At 45.9% G+C, this 15148-nt stretch overlaps 1 protein-coding gene and 1 long non-coding RNA gene across 2 annotated transcripts in view; one reads left to right on the forward strand and one right to left on the reverse strand.

Moving 5' to 3' along the window:
• Positions 1–15148, forward strand: part of LOC125712710 (A disintegrin and metalloproteinase with thrombospondin motifs 20-like) — a 66131-nt gene that overhangs the window by 48195 nt on the left and 2788 nt on the right. The window contains 10 exon segments of the mRNA XM_048983115.1: positions 6123–6290; positions 9371–9544; positions 10417–10587; positions 11114–11314; positions 11439–11568; positions 12124–12218; positions 12315–12409; positions 12741–12874; positions 14495–14586; positions 14806–14910. Coding sequence (XP_048839072.1) covers positions 6123–6290; positions 9371–9544; positions 10417–10587; positions 11114–11314; positions 11439–11568; positions 12124–12218; positions 12315–12409; positions 12741–12874; positions 14495–14586; positions 14806–14910 — 1365 coding nt within the window.
• LOC125713318 (uncharacterized) lies at positions 915–4038 on the reverse strand. The gene is made up of 4 exons (XR_007383560.1): positions 3824–4038; positions 2962–3027; positions 2566–2617; positions 915–1783 (listed from the first exon to the last, which is right to left on the reverse strand). It is a non-coding gene; the product is annotated as an uncharacterized LOC125713318 (long non-coding RNA).

The following is a 15148-nucleotide window of genomic DNA, read 5'->3' on the forward strand; positions in this document are numbered from 1 at the left end:
GACATGGGGAGAACATGCAAACTCCGCACACATGTAACCCAGGCAGAGACTCAAACCCGGGTCCCAGACGTGTGAGGCAACAGTGCTAACCACTGCACCACCATGCTACCCCATACACCAATATAACATCTTTTAAACATCATTCTCTATGAATGCCTATAAATTTTGCACAGTTCTGTATATCACTAATGTACTGTGACCTAAAAGAACATCAAAGAGCCTTTCTTATAATTTAACTTTGTCCACTTACCACCCAAAGACCAAATACAGGCATGATATGTGTCCCGCTGTCGCCGCTCTCAGCTGAAAATGGCGGCATCTGCACTGCATTTTCCGCTTCCTGCAGTGTCACACTTCCTGTTCCCGCTGTGCGTTTGATCCTGGTCCCCCGCTGCTTACAGCCAGGAGCCTCATTTTTCACTCTAGCTACTCTCACCTCACTTTTGGCAAACTATCAAAGGTCGTCGTTGCTGCAGTGATGAGGACATTCGCTCCGGTCCTGACTCACCGCGCTGGACTCCCTAATCCTTGCATGTCTTCTCTGCATCCACCTGCTTCTGATTTAGCCCGTTTGATCTCATCATTAGCCAGGTGCAGGTCTGTTGCGTTTGTATCACGCTGTACATCTTTATGATCGAAATTACATTTGAAGATTTACTGTTCTTTACACTTAAATTGGGGTAAATTGTCCTGCTGTATCCTGCAGATCTTGGGGTTTGTGCTGGAAAAGACCGGACCGGTCATAAAATTATGTGGCCCTTCAAACGAGGCCCATGTGCTCACTCCGCATGACATGTAGGGCTTACCTGGGGGTCAGATAGGGGTCATGATGTCCGCTTCTGCTCCGCTGCAGTTGCATGTTCTCCAGAACTCCCCCAATGTGAATGGAGCCACACATGTGCTTTTTGTCAGGATTTTAGGAGAGCGAGAGCAAATCCTTTATTTATTCAGCTCATTAATCAGGGACAGATGGATTCTGGATCTTAGCTGCTACAATGCAGTAAATCATCATATTGACCGAGTGGGAATTTTGACATTTGTAACATTTTACACAGCAATGATTAGTTTTGAATATACATCAGTCTGGATAAATTTGTTCCCAGCCTTGAAAAAGGACAACAGGACATGTGTCAGAATGTGGCTTTGGAGGTTGTGAAGTAAATATATTTATGATGAAGAGCAGATTCATTTCATTGTAAGAATTAGGAGGACTGTGTGTTTCATCTCTTTATCAAGACGTTTGTGTATCTCTGAGTTCCTCATTCTAAAATCACTTCGCTATACTGATTATTCTCTGATGTATTTAGTTTATGCTTTGATCTAAAGCAGCTTACAGTAGAGGGAAGGGTCATAATTTATGTACGCTCCCTGGGATTCGAACACAGAACCTGTGGTGTTAGCACAATGCTCTGCTTGTCGCACTACAAGAGTTGAGACGCATTTACTTTGTCGCTGGAGAGAGCGAAGGTACTGACTTTTCTAAGTTACATGTCAGCTTTTATGGACTTTCCGGAGTACAGTAAGGGGTCCTCTCTTGATTAATGATTGAGATAAATATTTTTTCTGCATGGGTTGGTAGAACAAAATGCCTTCTTGTGTGAATTCCCTAAACAAGCATTACCTGGGAGTATGTCTATTTCAGTGCAAAGTAGATGATGGAGGTTTTCCAGATTGTTTGAAGTAGCCTTGGAAACCAACATTGATACCGGTTATCCGTCTTTCCAAGCATCTTCCAACCACCTGGTCAGTTCCTGGTTAATGTTACCATCTGGAAGCCTGGAGCCTGTACCAGGGAGGACAGGACACAAGGCTGGGGTACATCCTGGGCCAGTTGCCAGTGCTTCATAGGGCACATAACTGGGGTACATCCTGGGCGGGATGCCAGTCCATCACAAGACCATCACAGTTATACAGCACAGGGTAATTCAGTGGCACCGCTTAGCTTAACAGCACGTCTTTGGAGTGTGGAAGGAAACTGTAGTTCCTGTAGCAAATCTACACAGCAAAATCCAAGACATACATACAGACACAGCGGAAGGGGGCTTACAAAGACCCAGGGGTCATTTATCTTTGCAGGGATTTTCAGCTAGCATGTGTTCTCAAGATTTTTGAGGGTGAAAATGGAGGGCAGCAATCAAACTGGGGGGATACGGACTAGGCTTTCTTAGAATTGATGATTTCGTCCCTTGGGGAAAACGTCCTGTTACCTGGTAGTCAAAGCTGAGTAAATACTGTCTTGGTTCAGAGATGTAATGCTAGTCACACACCTGTTCCGAGGGACAGAATGCATGCTTTTCCGATATGACAGTCATGCTTTAACAGCACGTTAATGAAAGGCACTGCTGGGGTGTATGTACACAGCTCTGACTAGGAGTTTCCTGATCACACACACAGGGTGCTGAAGAACCCGGATCTGCTGTTCGCTTCCAGTGAACGTGGTATCAAGAGGCTAAATTTACACCCAATATTAAAATTATTGACTTTGTACTTGCACTGTCTTTGCTACACTTATTTAAGTTTGACACAGCACCACTTTAGGTAAAGATACCTCAAGTATCTGTTTACCTGAGGCAGGACTGTCTGGCAGACTTACTCCATGAAGTCGTCTGGTCTTCTGCTAGAAGAGACCATGATGAATGTCACCTTCCTGCCTTATGTCCGATTGTTGTAACTCTGGCTATAGCCCTGTATCACAATACAACATCGCCACAGAATACAATGGGGTTACGTTCTGATTAAGCTATCGTAAGGCGAAAATATCATGAGGCGAAAATATCGTAAGGCGAAAATGCAGTTTAATACAGTACACCTAACCTAACAGATGTCATAGCCTGGCCTAGCCTACCTTACATTAGCCTACAGTTGGGCAAAATTATTAACACAAAGACTTTTTTAATAATAAAATGCTGAATATCTCATGTAATTTATTGATTAATGTACTGAAAGTGAAAAAACATTTACCCATTGTAAAGTCGAAATGTCGCAACAAGGACCATCGTAAAATTCTCAGTGTTTTTTCTTTCACTCCTCAACTCAAAAAAACATAAAACAGAAATGAGTTGTCAAGTGACAACATTATTAATTTCTTCAAATCTATATGTGAAATGCAACATGTATAATGTACTAAACTGACTGTACCCTGATAACCATGAACACAGAACGAGTGTCTTTCTTCTTATTTTTAAGGTTCAAGTAAAAAAAAAAAGTCTGTCATCAGTAAATCCATGGGCATAATGTTGCCAGTTGTGATGCAATAGTGTGAATACTACAGATATGTATGTGAATACTACAGATTTATATGTGAATACTACAGATATCTATGTGAATACTACAGATATCTATGTGAATACTACAGATATCTATGTGAATACTACAGATTTATATGTAAATACTACAGATTTATATGTGAATACTACAGATATCTATGTGAATACTACAGATTTTTATGTGAATACTACAGATATCTATGTGAATACTACAGATTTCTATGTGAATACTACAGATTTCTATGTGAATACTACAGATATCTATGTGAATACTACAGATTTCTATGTGAATACTACAGATTTTTATGTGAATACTACAGATATCTATGTGAATACTACAGATTTCTATGTGAATACTACAGATTTCTATGTGAATACTACAGATATCTATTTTCTATTTTACCGCAGTTAGTTTTGATGCAGGTCCAGTATTTGTGACACTGTTCACATTTACATGCATCTAATAATAATAATAATAATAATAATAATAAAATCGATCATTTGATTTTGCATAGGAAAAACAGGACAGCTGTCAGTGTAGGAAATTTGAATCGTACCTTTTGGGATGCTGGTCAGCAACCGGTCCGACGTGGGGCAGGTGTGAGGTTGGCAGGCTGAGCTCGGCGATCAGGACGCAAGGCGCGGGGTTCAGGGTGACCCCAGGGCCGCGAATGAGGACTCCCAGCTCGTGTACCGTCGAGGAGAGGCTGACCGCTCCAGCTCCTGTTAGACGTCTATCCCCAGCCTTCGCTGAGGAACATCTGAGGAGATCGTGGACTGGATGGGGGGAGGGTGGCCTTCCTGGAGAACCCCCCCCCCCCCCCCCCCCCGCCCCCACTGCTGATTTGCTGATTTTAGTCTGTGGAACGCATGCCAGTCATATGGCCACAATTTGTTTGCTCCCCCTCTCCGCCCCACCCAGCCAAACCATCTGTACGGAGGCTTTGTGCTTCTTGTCTGCCTGACACGTCGGGAGTGAAGCCTTATCGTCGGCCCGACTTAAGGCTTATCTGGGCTTGGATCAGTCTCTCAGGGTCGCTTTGATGTTGAAAACATGCCGACCATGGGGGTGTTTAAGATGCCGGCATAATTACTGCCTCCACGAGACACACAGCGGGCGCTCAAGTACCAGCGGGTGTGCAGCAGGAAACACTGGGGGCCCTTCCTGGGGAAGCGGATTGGGGCCCCTGGAGGGGGCTATTAATCAGCAATCATTTTCAGCCATTCGCTTGTCAAAACAGGAAATGGCGAAAACAAACATTTTGAATTAAAAACATTGTAACGTTGTAACTACACCATCTGTTACCCAACCAAACCAGTGTTTCACCTGGGCTGCTTTTACGTGGACCTTTTACATCCCGTTTTAGCTTGAGATAGTTTACGTGCGATAAAACTCAGGTCTGCGATCCAGCCAGTTCCGTTCTGTATGGAATGAGAGCAGAAGCATTTCTCCATGTTCGTGCAACATCTGGACAGCATTTCAGTGGAGCGACGATATATTATGTTTATTATCTGCGTTCAAAAATGCAGATAAATTAAATTGGGCTCTGCGCATACAAATTGCTGGGGTTTTATGACACTGCGTTCTGATGCAGTTAGTAAGTATGTAGATTTTGGAGAGACAAGGAGAGTGGGAATGGGTGCATCTCGATATGTTGTCTGGCATGCTCTCTGCCCCCTGCGTGAAGGCAGCAGAAGAAGCTTTTTGCACTTATTGGAAACAGATTCTGTGCAAAAGTGATATTTTCATCTTTTATAAATGGGGCTTCTTAAACATGTTCATTGGGTCTCTTAATGGGATCGATAGGTTACAGCAGACGCACTGTTCTGTGCTAAAGATACCAATACTGCTTCGTCATCGCTTAACTGGGGGGTGTTACATGAAACAGGATTTATCAGTTAGCTGGGTTCAGTTAAGCTAGAAGTCATGATCGTCCAATAGGAATACTCCTTACCTAAACCTTTATTGGACAATCATGTATTCTAGCTTAATTTAACCCAGCTAACTGAGAAATCCTGCTTTGTGGAACAGTCCCCCAGGATTGCATGTATTCCTCACCTTTTGTTTATATACTGATAATTGTTTTTGTGTATATGCTGTTGATTGTTATAGCAATAACAAAAGCCCAAGTTATATTTTATATGTGTGAAATGTATTATGACTGGGGGCAGTAATTGAAAAGCCATATAAAGATTTATTGAGCTATTGAATTCGTAAATTAACAAATGGAGAAAGGTTACACTTTGCGTAATCCAGTTGGGTCTTTGAATATACACAGCTGCATGCCTTCTTAAGACGGCCAATGGCAATATATGCTTCCAAATTTCAAACAGCCACACTCATGACCACATCCTGCAGGACGGCCAATGATGATTCAGCAGGTGTCATGCAGGGCATCCCCAGTGCACGGCGCCAAATCTAACAAAGCAAACTTACACTGGATCAGTGTAATGACATCGAGATATAGCACAAATATGTTTGTACCAGTTCATCCGCACACACAATATACATCATATAAATAAACGGGAAATTAAAATCACAGGAATCCGATAACCCGATTCATCCCATTCGTCATAACTGTATTCATGGTGAAAATATACAAAGCCTCTCTTCTCAGAAGGCAGTTCTGTTGGTCCTCACCTCTGGGGGACTGGTTGACAATCTCCAAACCCATGAATCACATAGAATTACTACTGTAGTATGGCCAGCAGTATTTAAATGATGATAATTTTTTTTATTCCTCGTATTTCTGTGCCATGCTTTGGACAGGTTGGTTTTGGATTTGGACATGTTGCTTGGGGGGGGTCTGGGAATTGGAATGATCGGTCCGGTTTTATGATCCCTGCCACCCGCAGTGTTCAGCGAGCTGCGGCAGAGGGACCAAGCAGCGTGACGTGACCTGCATAGACGAGAGGCAGACGGAGGTGCCGGCAGAGCAGTGCGCCCATCAGCCGCGCCCTCGCACCCGGAAGGCCTGCCGGGCGCAGAGATGCCCCAGCTGGAAGGCCAACCGCTGGGCCATGGTACGTAGAAGCCATTGGATGCTTTATTCTAACTAAAGTGCCTTTAACTGATGTCCTTAAAGCCCGGTCACTGAACGACAGGCATGTTTTGCCACTGTTTGAAGAAGCCATCGTGACCAGCAGGTGCTTGTTGTTGAGGTGACCCTTGAAGATCTTAGGCTCTGAGCAGAATCTCTCCTGAAGTCTCTTCGGTATTTGCAGCAGCCTCTCAATACATCTGTGTGTTTTTGACTCTATAGTACCAGTGCTTCACTCAGTACCTCATTGACTTCCATCCATCCATCCATCCATTGTGTGTAACCACTTGTTCTATGCCTTGTTGTGGAGGTGCGGAGCCTATCACCAAAGCTACGGGCACACGGCAGGGAACAGTCCAAGATGAGGCGCCAACCCATCACAGAGCACACAAACACCATTTACCTTATTGGGTTATTTAACTAATTAAATGAATTAATTGTGCTGACCCAGCAGCAGCGGTGGGGCTCAAATAGCCATAGATCATGAAGTGCTTCACCATTGCAGTCCCCGGGCAGGAGGTCCTACTGATTTGCAATAATATTGCAAGAGCAAATGCCTTGTGGCAACACACATGGCTTTAAACATCATCATAAAACTGCAACCGCAATGAATATCGGAGTTTAATATGAAGTTCCACTGGATGCAGAAATCTTGCCATCTCGGTTCTCCCCTTGGCTTGCTGTGGCTTCGCACATCCAGTGAGGGGCCCAGCCAGGGTCTGGAAACAATCGGCCCACACTGCATACCAGTATAATCCATGAAATCCATGACTGGAGCGTGAAGGCATGTTTTACATCCCAACATCCTGACAACTGCAGGAACCTCAAAACCTGGAGTCTCAGCAAATTGGGAGCCCCTCCCCTGTCCGCCCAGGAAGGAGGGGTACAGGGTAGAAGGACTCGGGTGGGCAGGGGGTCAGATCAGCTTTTAGGCCTTTCAGTGTCCCAAGGATCCTATCTTGAGTTCTGTGCTCACAGGTGGACCTGCTACAGCTACTGATGCTGTACCTTCAGTTCTGTGCTCACAGATGGACCTGCTGCAGCTACTGATGCTGTACCTTCAGTTCTGTGCTCACAGATGGACCTGCTGCAGCTACTGATGCTGTACCTTCAGTTCTGTGCTTACAGATGGACCTGCTGCAGCTACTGATGCTGTACCTTCAGTTCTGTGCTCACAGATGGACCTGCTACAGCTACTTCATGCTGTACCTTCAGCTCTGTGCTCACAGATGGACCTGCTGCAGCTACTGATGCTGTACCTTCAGTTCTGTGCTCACAGATGGACCTGCTGCAGCTAATGATGCTGTACCTTCAGTTCTGTGCTCACAGATGGACCTGCTACAGCTACTGATGCTGGAGTGATCCTGTAGCTCAACAAGAGCACTGCACTAACAATGCAGCCCTGTCTGGAATTCCAGTGAATGACTTTTCATAACTGCTTCATTCCATCTGCACCGGTAACAAATGGAATAACTGACTTTTTCTGCACCTTACACAGGCTTTTAAAACCCCTTTTTGTCATTTTGTCCATTGTGCATCTCCATGGACAAACGCCCCTACTCTCCATATTTATGTTTGCGCAGCTCTGGTCACACTGGGCATGATCGATTCGCTAGCGCCCTCTTTAAATATCAGCACGGATGCTTTTGACGAACGCTGGGGTACTTTGCAAACCCTACAGACTATTTGCAAGGTAGCAAAACTATTACATGCATGCAAATGCGTGTGCATCTGAGTGCAGACTTAACTGGAGTCGAAAGTCTCACTCCAGCCAGCTAACCAGCTAGATTTGGCAATCCCGTGATCTGATTTTCTGAGTTTGTAAAACATAGATAAACAGAAACAAGCATCACAGCTGTGGTACGTGTGCAGGGAATATCAGAATAATAATAATAATTATTATTATTATTTATATATATATATATATATATATATATATATATATATATATATATATATACAACACATTGTCTACATAAGCATAGTGGGTGGCTTGACCAGAGAACACGTCTCCGTGTACGTATACACGAGTGTGGAGAAGCATGGAGAAGCATTAAATATATTTTTAAAGTCTCAGACAAATCACTGTTTTGGACTGTTGTTCTTTTAAAATGGCAGTAAAGTTTGAGTGACAGTCAAACTTGCCTTTTGCTTAAGGTCACTCTCCACCCAGCATGGCAGAGCAGCACGTTCTGCATGCCTGTTCCCAGTTCCCCTCCCTCCATATCCAGCCACACATGCGCAGCTTCTCCACACCCCGAGGCAGAGAGCTTCTCGCATAAAACCACGTGCATCGGGCTCCTTGCTTTCAGACCTCACGCATATGTGGCCGGTGTGGTGAGCGGTAGACAGATCTGACACCCCCATTAAAAAAGAGAGCTTCAAGACCTTCCTGGATTTACATTGCAGTTCGCTCCATTCTACAAATTCTGCCAAGTCTCTGCGTGGCGCCTGAAGATAAAAGACGAGCTGCTTCTGCTCATTCGTCTCCTCTTTTTGTGTAGGTTTCGGCTCGAGGTCAGATAACATCCGTTTCTCTTAGTACTACAAAAAAACTTAAGGGAAGAAGGAAAGAAAATCCACCTGTGAAGTAGCAGATGTTCAGTATGGTGTTTGGCGCCTTCTCCCTCTCGCCCTGCTCAGGCTCTTCACACGTCGGGCATGAATTTCACACTGAAATCCTTTGTTGTCATGATTTAAACGTGACTACTTTATCATGATGGGTAAATTGAAAGATGTTCAAAGAGATGGACCTCTTGATCATTTTTTTTTTCCCTCCCTGCGGTCTAGATCTTAAGTGAACTTTATCTTTTAAAAAGTTCCCGGTATGTGAACGCATCAAAGCATTTGGTACATTAACAGGAGCCAGCTGGCCAGCTAGATGGGATTCGTTAGTGATACGGCAAAAGTTTTTTGGATTTGTTATTAATCCATGCCAATGGCCGTAGTGTAGTCATCTCAGCCAATGAATATGTACAGCCATCTCAGCCAATCGGAAGCCAGGTTCTCTCCTACATTTATTGAGTGGTAGAATTGACCCATTTCTTTATGTTCGGTTGTCAGTGTTCTGTGAGCTGTGGAGCAGGGCTCCAGGCTCGGGAGGTCTACTGCAGGCTGAGAGGCGCAGGACGTGTCCGGGAAGATCTGTGTGACCCTCTGACAAGGCCCCCCAGCACGCAGCCGTGCCTCAGCTCGGGCTGCCCTCACCACACCTGGATGGTCCACAAGTGGCGGGAGGTGAGTGGGGTCAGGCGTGGCCTGGCCCGGCCCACATGTGGATTGTTTTGCTCACTCTGCCCCCTCCTGGCTTCAAATGGTAGTGGATCTTCAGGAGAGTAGGTCATGCTTTCCTGCAAAACTCTGCCAAGTACATGGTCCTAGAATTCCTGAAATGCACCGTGACCCAATGTGGGGAAAAATCCACCCTTCAGAGCGCAAAAAGCTTAACATGGTCCAAGCACTGAATATGCCACTCAGTATGCCACCAAGTGCTGTCATCTTAGCAGGTGTTTTGCCTTCCAACAAACCACAACGAAAAAGGCACTCTAAACTCAAACAGACGCTTGCGAGTGTACTGTTAATGACAGGTTCAGGGGATTTAATTAGAACGTTTGATGGTGTTTTGGTTTGCTGGGGTGCTCAAGGTTTTCATGATGTCATCAGTGTGTGACGGTGAGGTCTGGTGCTGATCTTTGATGTTCAACTTGTGCCTGATATGCTGGGTGGTGCCACAGAGGTGATGCAAGACATGAAAAGAAGACAGTATTTCTTTTCTGTTTGGTTCCCTTTGAGTCCTGCATTTGGGAGTCTGCCTGCATGGTCTGAGTCCGGGACGTGTTGAGGTAGCCAGCAGTATCACTCTCAGCTGAGTAACAGAAGGGGACAGAGCTACATGAGGGGTTGACTGGCTGTGGGGCAACACTGCCCCCTCTGGCCAGTTCCTGGTTCTGTATTTTTAAATGTAAAATGGTGTTGCATCTCAGCAGTTGTTAGTAGCTAGGGGTGCATCTTATCAGGCACCCATGTGACCTCCAGCCTCCAGTGGGGATTTCTGTGCACGTGGGTGATTTAGCCCTACGATAATGCCTCATGTTCTCTTGTCCCTGCAGTGCAATGTCACCTGTGGCTTGGGTTGGAGGAGCAGGGAGGTGCTGTGTATAGACCAGGCTGGGAGGTCTGCTCACTACAGCCTCTGTGACCCAGGTTCCAAACCCGTGCAGCACCAGTCCTGCCGGCGGGAGCCTTGCCAGTACACGTGGAGGACAGGAGACTGGTCTGAGGTGGGTCCTGCACTTTAACAGAGCAATTTGACTATTTATACTACAGCCTGTGCCAGTCAAGCCGTTGGGCGATGTCGGCGGCCACCTGGAGTACCATCTTCTCAGGGCACGCTGACTTAACAAGCCAATTTCACTTTGTCACAGACAGGGGGCGCCAGTGGTGACTCACCTAAGGTGTCACATGGGCTTTTATTGCTACTGACTCAAGCTACAGTAAACACAAAAACAACGTATTCTTCCATTATGCCCCCAGTTCCTCTGGGGGGTCTTGGAGCCTAGCAACCCCATTATACAGGCAATATTCTGGAGTGTTTGATAACTTCAGATATTGACTGTAACTGAAGCTTTTCATAGTTCCCCATGGATCAGCAGTGGCTTGCTGAGCAGTATCTGGACCTGCCTGTGGAAGGGAACTTGCTGCTTTACTGGCCACGTTTCCTGTTCCTTGAAGCTTTCAATCAGGCGCACCTTGAGTTCCAGGCCACCAGAGGGCACTCTTCCAGTAACATGTGTTTGTCTTTGGTAGTGTTCAGTCAGCTGTGGCCCCGGCATCCAGCAGCGAATGGTCATCTGCTCCAAGGTGCACTCTTCAGAGGACCCCCCCTCGCATGCGGTCCAGACCCCGCCTCACCCTGACTGCCCCCGGCCCCACCCTGCCGATACGCAACCCTGCCTGTTGGCGGAGTGCCCTGCATTTGCCTCATGGACAGTTGGCCCTTGGAGTGAGGTGTGTGCATGTGTGTGTGTGCATATGTGTGTGTGCATGCGTGCGAGTGTTGGTGTGTTTCCACGTTTCCCAGCTCGTGGTTGTTGGTCTGGGCCTTTTACCCATCCCTCTCCTGCCCCCCCAGTGCTCCCAGACCTGCGGAGACGGAGTGAGGGACAGGCGGGTAGCGTGTCTCACTGAGAATGCCCTCCCGGCCTGGAGCTGCAATCCAGCGGAGATGCCCAAACCTAAGGCCCCTTGTCATGAGAGACAATGTACGTCCCGTAACTACCCCCCCCCACCCCCTTTGAAGTGAAGCAGTAACCCTGCCCCCAGCTGGAAAATATCTCTCTTAACTGAAGCTGCAAGCCTGTGCTTAAAAACTGTATAGTTAAGATCCATAAAAGCTTGAATTTCACTGAAAAATCTTTGGACTTAATAATTAATTAAGTCATGTGATTCAATGTGAATCTGGGTGCCTCTTGAAATGAAATGTTTCTTCTTTCCAAAAGGAATTATTTAAGGTCCAGGTTCAGCCTGATTTTTTTGATGAGATATTTTTGGGATTTTTGGGATGTCTGTGATGAATTCATCACCCAATAGGGATCTTGTTCATGATCCAACAGCTTGTGTTCACATGTATACATGCCATGATGCTATTTTTGAAGCAGATTACTGGTTTGTCAGTTATGCTTTAATGCCAGTCCAGCTTCAATAACAAGGCCTTTAGCTCCTTGGCAGGAAGTGTGCGGCTGCTTACGACCCCTGGTGGAGGAAAACGAGAGCATTTTTTGTAGCCGCCGGAAAATACGTTGTTTTCTTTATTCCAGGTGACGTGCTGACCAGCTGCAAAGAGCTTCAGCAGAAAAGCAGCATGAAGAAGGATGATGAGTATTATCTCAGAGTCAGCTCGAGGATTCTCCAGGTAGGCGGGTTCGAGCCGTGAGCCACCAAGTGTCACCCGTCGCCCTCTGACATTCCATGTGGTCCTTTGCCAACTGTGTATCTGTCCGTCCTTCAGATCTACTGTGCGGAGATGCGGTCCCAGGCTCCCAAGGAGTACGTCACCTTGCGCAGTGGTCAGATGGACAACTTCTCAGAGGTTTACGGGTTCAGGTATGTGTTTACCTGAGGGGCGTGAGACTCTGTTGGTTAGGTTGCTGTGCCCGTTACCAGAAAGTCGCTGGTTCAAATCCCAAGTTTGGGGCACCTGAGCAAGGCCCCTCACCCCCCAGTCGCTCCAAGGACTGGTTAACCATGCTTTCTCGATTATATGTTGCTTTGGATAAAATGCTAAGTAAATAAAGCATAAATACATTTAGCATTTTAGCATATTGACACCGTATCACAACTGTGATCCAACTGTGATCCAACAAGCATGAAAAGTCGTGTCATTCAAGCAGCACATGACCTATCATGTGACGTCTAATCGCTTCTCTATTTCTAGGTTACAGAACCCATTCGAATGTCCGTTCAATGGCAGCAGAAGGAGGGACTGCGTCTGCAGCAATGACTACACAGCAGCCGGCTACACCATTTTTCACAAGGTCCGGATTGACCTCAGTGCCATGCGGATAATCAGTGAGTCATTCCCATGTGTCCATTCTCTGCCGCGTCCCTGTGACCCAAACTCCCTTTGGACTGGGAGGTGGTGTGTGGTTCCACGGATTAGGCGTCGGTGCCTTTGACAAGAAGCCCACCGCTTCAAATCCCATCCTCCGCAGAATTGCAATAGGTTCACTGGGCACCTGAGTACAGCCCACCTGATGAATCACCATGTATGCCTTTTAATTAAATGTTTATTCGTATAAAAAGCATTACTTTATCAAGCTGTTAAGCGAAAACTTTTACAAGCATGAAATCACCCATGAACTACATCTATTTCCCCAACATTTTATAAAATGTATAGTGTCTTTGAAACGTTTCCAGCTTTATGATTTCACCACAGAACAGCTACTCTTTTGGGAACATTATGGCTTTTGGTTCAGGTTGTTAGATTCGCTACAGCGACAGAGCAGCCGCTCTATTAGGAACATTACGGTTTTTTGGTTCAGGTTGTTAGATTCTCTACAGCTACAGAGCAGCCGCTCTATTAGGAACATTACGGTTTTTTGGTTCAGGTTGTTAGATTCGCTACTGCGACAGAACAGCCGCTCTATTAGGAACATTACGGTTTTTTGGTTCAGGTTGTTAGATTCCCTACTGCGACAGAGCAGCCGCTCTATTAGGACCATTACGGTTTTTTGGTTCAGGTTGTTAGATTCTCTACTGCGACAGAGCAGCCGCTCTATTAGGAACATTACGGTTTTTTGGTTCAGGTTGTTAGATTCCATACTGCGACAGAGCAGCCGCTCTATTAGGAACATTACGGTTTTTTGGTTCAGGTTGTTAGATTCACTACTGCGACAGAGCAGCCGCTGTATTAGGAACATTATGGTTTTTTGGTTCAGGTTGTTAGATTTGCTGCGTTATTAACACTAATGGTATATTAGCACAAAAAGGGCTGCGTGCGGCGAAGTATATCTTGCTTGGGGGTTAAAGGAGTTTGGCGATCACTGGCATGGGAAACGGTGGTTCTAGTGTTAATCTCCCAGAATGCACCAGGGGCGCCAGGTAAATGGATAACCTTGTGCCTGGAGTCCAAACTTCACCCTTAACTGCGTACATATCAAAGGAGAGTAAGAGTCCCTGGGAACAGCTGGGCCCCTTCAGTCATGCAGACGGCCTTGGCGGCTGCTGTCAACAGCCTCCGAAGACATCGAGGGCCCTGCACCACCAGCACAGCTGAGCGTAACCAGCTCAAGATGCTTCTCGGCACAGACTGGAGCGATTCCAAGTGAAAGATTTACCATCCTGTTTTATTTTGGGCCATGTTTCCAGCTTAACAGGGGATTTAGGCAAGACTGCGGTTAGAGTTAGGAATCAAAAATGCACATTTTACCTTTCAGTATCTATGAAAGTACAGGTTAGTGTCTCCTAAATTACACCTTGTAGCCATAGCGATTTACAGGTGGATATTTTACTGGAGAAATTCAGGTTAAGCATCTTGTTCAGCAATAGAACAGCAGGCGCCTTTTTGCGATGTGAAATGTTGGTTGTGAGATCGTGTCCATAATCCCCAGCATTCTCACATGGAGGCGAGACCTGAGCTGTACTCGAGAGGTCTGTCTGTCCTTAGAAACACCTGTCGCTCTGTTGCAGCCACGGACCTGCGATTCTCCCAGACGCCACTAGGTCACGCTGTGCCTTTCGGCACCGCAGGAGATTGCTACAGCGCCGCCAAGTGTCCACAGGTAGAACAACAACTATCTTTTTTTTCCAGAATTTTTTTTTTTATTAACTGGACTTCACTGGATAATCATGTAATTCTAAACCTAAAATCCTTCACCAGGCATACTTCTTGATAATAATGCTGTATTTAAGGTAATGTTGTATTTCCTGAGTGCCCTCTGTGTGGGAAGAGGAGATGTGGTTTCCGGTTGTCTGGAGTTAACTGAAGTCCGTTTTCTCAGGGTCAGTTCAGCATCAACCTCACTGGTACCGGCCTGAAGATTGCGGAGGAGGCTAAGTGGGTCTCCAGGGGTAATTACGCCACTGCTAAGGTGCACAGGTCTGAGGTGAGCAGGCCGGCCGCTCCGAGTAATGATGCAGTGTGAGCTTCTCTATGTGCTTCACAGAGACACAAAATCATTTCTCAGAGAGTGATAAGGTGTGTTGAGCTGTAGATTTGAAAGGCAGACACCAACATGTTTGACTTTCTAGGGCAACATTACACATTCTTTTATCCCGATAAATGTGTGCCTTTCTTAACATCCAGATGTTTTACCGCATATGTGTTTCTGCTTAAGCAGAAAG

The sequence above is a fragment of the Brienomyrus brachyistius genome, chromosome 1 (genome assembly GCF_023856365.1).
Source record: "Brienomyrus brachyistius isolate T26 chromosome 1, BBRACH_0.4, whole genome shotgun sequence".
In the NCBI taxonomy this organism is placed as follows: Eukaryota; Metazoa; Chordata; class Actinopteri; order Osteoglossiformes; family Mormyridae; genus Brienomyrus; species Brienomyrus brachyistius.